At 59.1% G+C, this 7,837-nt stretch overlaps 1 protein-coding gene across 1 annotated transcript in view; it reads right to left on the reverse strand.

Annotated features, from left to right (window-relative positions):
• WDR1 (WD repeat domain 1) overlaps window positions 1-6,479 on the reverse strand; it is a 34,655-nt gene extending 28,176 nt beyond the window's left edge. Inside the window, exons 1-2 of the mRNA XM_011370186.2 lie at window positions 6,147-6,479; window positions 5,583-5,704 (exon numbers count right to left, since the gene is read on the reverse strand). Coding sequence (XP_011368488.1) covers window positions 5,583-5,704; window positions 6,147-6,162 — 138 coding nt within the window. The 5' untranslated portion in view covers window positions 6,163-6,479. The remainder of the gene's footprint in view (window positions 1-5,582; window positions 5,705-6,146) is intronic.
• Between the last annotated feature and the right edge of the window lie 1,358 nt (window positions 6,480-7,837).

Consider the following 7,837-nt stretch of genomic DNA (forward strand, 5'->3'; position numbering starts at 1 on the left):
GGCTGACAGAGCCCCAGACCTCCTGCCGCCTCGCCTGCTGCCCCGCCCCGCCCCGCACTCTCCATCCCGCCGTCTTCCTGAAGCTCCCAAACGCACCCACTTTCTGTACCCGCTGCAGAGTTCATCCAGTTCTTCCCGTGCCTCCGGGGACCATGACAGCTTTCTGATTGATCTCTATTTCCCATCGATCCACCAGCCTCTAGTCCCAACCCCAATCACCTCATCCCCGCCTTGGAATCCTCCCCTGAGGAGCTGCAGGGCCTGACCCCACTGCCACCAGTCCTCCCAGACCCCTGTGGCCCCTCCGCTCCCCGGGCCCACCTCGGGGCCAGGAGCTGCCCCCACACCACAACCTCCCACAGGTGTCTGATCCCTGTTGAGCTCAGGGCCCAGCCCAGGGCCTGCCAGGGGCCGCTTGGTGACTTAGCTGAGGGAGGGGCAGAGCTCAGGGCCCTGAGACGCTAGGAGAAGCCACAGACAGAGCAGATGCAAGGGCGCTCCGGCCCATGTCCCTCACTGTCGAGGGCTGGTCCAGGGCCCAGCCATGCAGGACCCTCCCCTGGACCAGTAAACCAAACTCCCCTGGCACCTATCTGATGCCTGTCCTGCCCGAGGAGGCTGGTGACAACACGGAAGGGGGAAGGACTTAGCTCTGCCCACGGCCGGCAGCGTCTGAGCCACCCCGCACTCCCCCGCGCTCTCACACTCCTGTCCTCGGTCTGGGTGCTGAGGTAGGTGGTCAGAGATCACCACACCATTTTACAGGTAAAGTCAGAGGGACGGTGGCATCACAGGGCACGGCAGCTTTCCCTCCAGGTCCTGGCCCGCTATGACCCCGAAGGCGACCAGCCGGTGGGACTCTGTTCCACTCAGCACCCCAGGGCCCTCCATGCTTCTGTAGCAGCTGAGGGTCCCCAGGAGCCTCCAGACAGCCCGGGGTGTCCTCCGAACTCTGACCAGGCAAAGTGGGCGTGGCCTGGCTGTCTAAATACTCCTAGTTCCTGAAAGCAGCCACTGGTGGTGGACTTGTGTATTAACGACTCACAGGGCCCCCTGTCCCTTGGTGACTAAGGCCAAACCCAAATTCCTGCCAAGTACCCAGCTCCAAAGCAGCTACACACCCTGTGCTTCCAGGGCAGGTGTGAACCCAGAGAGAGGCTGAGCCCTACCCACCGTCTCAAAGGCAAGGCCGCACCAAGTGAGGCCCATTCACTCACTCCTCACATCTGCTCTGGGCAGGCCCCGGGGGCCAGCCGTGAACGAAGACCTCACATAAAGGGCGACCAGCCTCCGAGGAGCACCATCACCCTGCTCCACCTTCCAGGCCCTGTCACCCAGAGAACGTAGCCCTATCTATGCTCCAAAGCCCGCTTCCCATCATGCCCTTCATCTATCCCCCACCGAACCACCGCATCACTTGACGTGCTTCCCCTAATGTCCCTTGGTTTGGAATGCCTTCCCTTCTATCCAACCCCTAGGGACATCCAATTATCTTTTAACACCCAGGCAAAAGCCTACCTCCTCCAGAAGCCTTCCCTGATGCTCCAAGCAGGAAACAATCTCTCCTAGCCCCAAAAGCCTTTTCCTTCCTGCCTCCCAGCCCAGCCCCTTCCCAATTAAGCCAGTCAAGCTTTAGAACGGGCACCTCGAAGGCTCCCTGCATGATCCTGGGGGTGCCATAGCACACTGGACAGAGGACACCGCCACCTCCCTTCTTGTCCTCTCTCCCCTTTCCCTCTGCCTGCCCGGGGCCACTCAGGAGTCACGAAGGAAGACTCTGGGGGCAGCTGCTCTGGTTCACAGCCCAGCACCTCCTGAGGCTTCGGTGTCCTCACCTCTGAAGACTGTACAGCATCGCCCAACAGGGAGGTCGTGAGGATGAAGGCAGACCACTTACCTGTCACAGCCCCGACAACCCTACAGGGACGCTTATCAGTAACTCCGTTAAACCTCACACTGACCCCGTAACATTATTCTCACAGATGCAGAAACTGAACAGAACTAGCAGCACACTAACTGCTCGGCCGCTGCCGGCACACGACGCGCCCATCGAAGGCCAGCTCGGATGCCCGAGGAGGTGCTCGCGATCACGTGCCAGACTGGATCGGCCAGCGCTCCCGGAGACCGGGGCAGGCCTGGAGAGCATGTGACAGGATGCTCGCACCAAGTCTACGGTAGAGAACTGCCCTTTTCCAGGTAAGGCTCCGGAAAGCACGGTAGGACCTGTGGGTAGAGGGTGCAAGCCAGCCCACCGAAGCTGAGGCTTCAGGCCTTTCTACAGGGGACACCACCACGAAGCTGGGGAGATTCTGCCATTGAGACTAGAAGGAAAAAGGGCCCCTTCCACTCTGGGGTCTACATGTTGCACGTCGCCTGCAGTTACGGCCCAGGGGGTCGGGGGGCCCTCATTCCAAGGGTCCAGATGGGCAGGGGTCTGGGTGAGCGCATCCAGCCACCCCTAGGCAGGGTGGACTTCTGTAAACCAACCCGAAACACGACCCCTCTCCACTGGCCCCAAAGGCTTTGGGATCTCCCCACCTGTCCATCAACATGGTGAGAAATTAATAAGGCCGCCCTGCGGGAGCCACGATGGCACCAAGGGGGTACGAGTCAAACTTCCTCCAGCCCCCGTGCACTTGGGGTTCCATCTCGATTCTCCCCCATCCCTGCTGTCTCTGTCTCAATCCCCTTCCTGGGGGCTTTTCCTCATCCTCCAAACCCCAACTCCAAGGTACCCCTGCTCCAGCAGCCTGGCCCGCTTCTCTGTGGCACAGATGGCTCTGCCCTCTGTTCTCGAATCAGTCAGGACACTGTCCTTTAATGGTTCTGCTGACTCCAGATCAGGGCTCAGGGCTGGACTCTGGACTAGGGCTGCCTAACCCCTCGCCACCAGAGCCCTGCACTCCTGTCCTGCCTGTCCCATCTGGTCCCCTCCAGCCCCGAGCATCTCTCCAGACCCTGAACTCTGCGGCACCCCTGACCCTCCAGGCCTCTTCCCGAGCCCGCAGGTGCTCAGAGCCTCCCGTGCTAAGCACCGCATGGCACCTCTGCTTCTTCTGTGTCAGTCTAGACTCGAGAGTTCCTGAGAGCTGGTTTTCCCGGCTGGGCCACAGGCATGGCGAGGACAGATTCCCACAGGCCTCGCCTGGAGCTGAGCATGAGGTGTGGACTGAGGCTAGATGGCGAGATCCTGAGCCACGGGAAGGGAGAGCAAAGGAGCAACTGGATGTCACTTTAACGTAACCAGGCAGGGAGCTGCTGAGAGCGGACCGCAGGAGCCAGGGAATGAGCAGGGAGACCTGCCTGGGTTCGTTCTTTCTTTCTTTCTTTTTAGCAATCCAGGAGAGAGGAGAGGACTTGGATGGGGATGGAAGCAGAGCAAGCAGTGAAAACTTGTCATATTCTGAAGTAATCCTGACGAAGAGTCAGAAAGGATTCTGTGAAGAATTAAATACGGCACAGAGAAGGGGGGAGTCAAGTCCACGGCCTGGGGCCTGAGCAGCTGGAAGAATTGCGTTGCTATTCTTGGAGAACACGTGGGAGGCCCAAAAGTGGTTTGAACATGTTAAGTATGAGATGCCGACCAGACACCTGTTGGACATTCCAGGGTCTGGTCCCAATCTCCCTGTCCTGTCTCTTCTGTCCCCGAGCCTGTACGCTAACCGACCACCTTCCTTCCCAGTCCCTGCGTGGTCACGAGGATTCCCGGCTTTCTCACCGGAGTACTCTGCCCGCAGAATAATTGTACCACCTTTTTACTTATGTACCAAGGGCCCACCAGTCAGACAAGCGGCCACGTGCCCGATGGACATCAGTGGCATCCTGTGCTGTCCTGGCCCTGAAGAAACTTACAAGCAGGTGGGAAGGGAAGAGAATGTACCCTCAAAAGAGAATGGGAAACTCTGGGATACTGGTAAAAATAAAGACCCTGGAAGGACCAGCGGCACGCGTTTCACGAGTCAGGGACTGCCTCCCGCAAAGGGGGCACCTGTTCATTACCATGAATGACTTCTCCAGTTGCTGGCCTCCTTCCCTCCTGAGCCTGACCCCTCAGCAGGATGGCCACCGCAGGACTGCAGGTAAGAAGCGTGGTTCCCTGCACTAGACACAGCAGGTACCTCATGTGGGGTCCGCATCGGGCCGTGAACGCAGGGCCACGATATGCACCTGCTTCCCTAAGGGCCAACCCACGTGGTCCACGGTCTGTACTCGAGAAGCCTTCGTCCATCTTATTTGCCAAACTACAGGTGAGGATCTCCTTAGGGCCACCTCGACTGTTCTCAAAATTTCAGGCCCTCACTCTGCAGACCTCCAATTGTCATGATCTAAGTCCCTGGCAATGTCTTCCCAGTTCTGAGTGAGACTGGATCCACTTTCTAGGAATCCGTGTGACTAGCAGATTGGCTGTTAGCACCTTCGAAGCACATTCACACCCCGCCCCCCCGCCACCTCCTCAGCTGAGGTGCCCAGCAACCCTGGGCAGGGCAGGCGCTGCTGAACATAGCTGTGTCTCCCAGCACAGGCTTCACCAGGGAGGTGGGGGGCACAGCCGGCAGACTCTGCAGAGGGCTCTACTTTTACAGACAGGAAGCCGAGGCCCACACAGCCCCTTCATTCCCAAAGCAAGCTATAAGGTTCCTGAAGGCACGTGCATCTAATCAGTAACAATCCCAACCCAGAGAGCGTAATCACCCACGACAGATGTGACTTTAAGTTGACAGCCCTGGGGATTATCGCCAAGCAAAATCATCTTCCTAGGTACTGTGCACAAGGCGCAACCCCAAGTCCGGCTCAGGAGAACCCCCGCAATGGTGCTGCTGACACGTCTGACTTCCATCCCCCATTCTGTCACTCAGACTGAAGAAGGGAGATGATTTCGGCCTGCAATCCCCAATGCCCGCAGTGGGAAGACTGACAAGCAGACTGAGTCATTTCAATAATCACAGAGGAGTAACAGGAATCTGCAAGTTGTTCCCTAGGAATTGGCTCTAGAAGCACGCTCAGCCTGGGAACAGGATGCCTGTGCCAATGATTCATGGGAATTAACCAGTTCCTGGTTTTGCACTGGGTCTCAGCCACACTGGGAGACCCCGGCTGTCAGTAATGATTAAAGTAAGGGCCATTTACCCAGAGCTGGGTGTGTGCCAGGCATGCTGGGCTGGAAAGAGGCATCATCTCATTCAGTGGGCCAGGCAGCCAGGGGAAGTAGGGGGAGCCTCATTTCATCATCTCCATTTTACAGATGAGGAAACTGGGGCTCAGAGAGGCCCAAGTAACCAGCCACCCCAAGGTCACGCAGCAGCTGACCGGCCTGTCTGATCCCTCAAATCCAGAGCCTTTATGCCACGGACTGAACCGATCTGAGCTTCAGTTTCCCTATGAAGAGAATCGGACCTGGATAAACCTGAAACGGTCTTCCTGGGCTGCTGAGCTGTGGTCATCAGGCTGAGGGTGCATGGTGTCCTGTCCCTGCCCAGGCCACAGGGCCGGAGAAGAACCGGTGGATGGGGAAGAGTTAAACACAAGAACTGCGCAAGGACGGAACCGGCTCCCGGTGGGGGAGGGGGAAGGGGGGTACTCACGTTGATGTTCCTTATGATAACGCACTTTCCATTGGTGTAAATAAAAGTGTTGCCTGTGGGGTCGCCGCCGATAATTTTGGAGACGCCCCTCTCCACCTGGGGGAGGCTGGCGAACACCTTCTCTGCGGAGACACAAACCCGGCGGGGCACGTTAGGGGCGGTCCCCGCCTCGGTCCCCCGCCGCGCTGAGGACGGAATCGAGGAGAAGAAGGAGAGCAGGGACCCAGGACCGGTCTCAGCCGGTCACCTGTTGCCTCCACCGGGAGGGGCGGCCGCCACTTTGAAGGAGCGCAACGGACCGCGCGACTTCCTGGTCCACGGTCTCCGCCGGGGCTCTTCGGGGACGTAAAGGGTGCGCCGCGCCCGGCCCGCAACGCCAACTTTGGGGGCCCCGCGGGCTGGAGTGCCCGCTGGGCGACCCCGAGGGCGACGCGGCGCTCGCTGGCCTGAGCCCGCACCCCTCCCCCGCGCCCGGGCGCCCCTAGAGCCGCCCACGCCCCGCGGATGCCGAGGGGTCCGGCAGCGCAGGCGCCCACCCCGGGGGCGGCGGGCCGCGGCGCTTACTGATCTCGTACGGCATCCTCGCCCACTTGTTACCGCGCCGCGCTCTCCGAGACCTTCCGGGCCGCCCGCGCCGCCAACCAGACCTGGCCGAGGCCGAGCCGGGGATAGGGACCGAGAGGCGGCGCCGGGCGTGCCGGGCGCGGAGGGGGCGGTCCGAGGCCGGGGCCCAAGGTCCGCTCGCGCCCTGCCCTGCGCGCTGCCGCTGCGGACGCGCCGAACCCGGAAGCGCGGCCCCGCGCGCGGCTCGCCCCCAGCTTTGACCATATATAGTCAAGCGCTCGGCTCGGCGCAGCGGCCCCCGCGAGCCTGCGCGGCCCCGCCCCGGACGCCCCGCCCCCGGAAGTGACGCCACCACGCGGGCCCGTGAAAAGGCGGCGCGGGCCGCTCCCGCGGTCAGAAGGGTCTTGGGAGTGAGTGGGGACGGTTTCCTTGCGTCCTGGGGGCGGTGCAGCGTGGGCTGCTGGCGGCTGCCGTTTGCTGAAGCTTTGGGGGCGCTGAGGGCACCAGCGCTCTGGGGTGGAGGGGCGAGGGAAGCCTTTTTTGTGCCCGTGTTTGCGTAGCGGGCGTGCCCAAGCCGCTCGCTTCCCGCCCTCTCGGCGCCCCGTGTTTGCAGAAGCTCGGGATTTGCAAACCTGGGAGTGCCTTTTCCTTTTTTGAAAAGTATAACAGAAGGGGAGTCGCCGTTTCTCGGAAATAGCTGCTAGCAGTAGGGACCTTAGGGATGGTGGTGTGCTGGGCCTGAGCTCTCAAAACTTTTTCAGAAATCTGAGACGCCAAGAAGAGTAAAAACGGGGAGCGGGGTGCGGCAGCGGGGGTAATGTGGGCTCTAAGAAAACCAGGGTTTCTTTTCTAACCGGGGAAAAAAGAAAGAGAACTCGTAAGATCGGGACGGCGGCTCGTAGGAAGGGGAACAGCAAGGGTTCAGGTGTGTGTCTTTGAGCCTTGCCTTTGGTGGGGGGAAGGGTTTCCAGCTTCCCGTATTTGTGGGGGTGAGGGTAAATGTGACAACATGTAAAGCACCTGTGGGTACTTAAAGGTTTTTCTAGCTTGGGCTTCGAACGCTTGAGTGATCCTCGACTTTCTATTTCTGTCTAGGCTAATAGGAAATTCCGTTGGCTGTTTTTCATAATATACCCAGGTTAATAAATGGCCAGTTCCTGCTGAACTGAGCCCTGGAGTCTCACCTGGGTTACTGCAAGTGCCCTATGGACTTGGGCTCCTCCTCTCCTCCTTTATCTCTTCATCAGGTTGCAGCCTGAGTTTTTTAGATTGAAAATCAAATCTATGTCTCGGCTAGGAACTCCAACTTTCTAAAAGCTAACGTCCCTGAAATGGCCTCCTGGGCCCTGCGTCGTAGGTCTTAGGGACACCTGAGACTCCATCTACACTCCTCTGACCTGGGGTGTACCCTCCCATTCTGCAAGCTGACCTCCCAGCCCTGGGACCTCTGACTTTTTCTACCAGGAATTGGTCAAAAGTACTTAAATGTTGAAGTGTTAACTTTCCGTCACCCATCCTGACTACCTTGTTTAAACTGCAGCTTTGCAGCTATGATAATTTCTTCTCCTGACTTAGTATATCCCTGGCACGTGGTAGACGTTCAGATGGATAACCCAACACCCCAAATGCTAACTCTCAAGCACTGGCAAGTGAAGGTTGCTTTGTAAACTGAAGGACCCTAGAAATGTTAT

Source organism: Pteropus vampyrus, unplaced genomic scaffold, assembly GCF_000151845.1.
Source record: "Pteropus vampyrus isolate Shadow unplaced genomic scaffold, Pvam_2.0 Scaffold163, whole genome shotgun sequence".
NCBI lineage: Eukaryota > Metazoa > Chordata > Mammalia > Chiroptera > Pteropodidae > Pteropus > Pteropus vampyrus.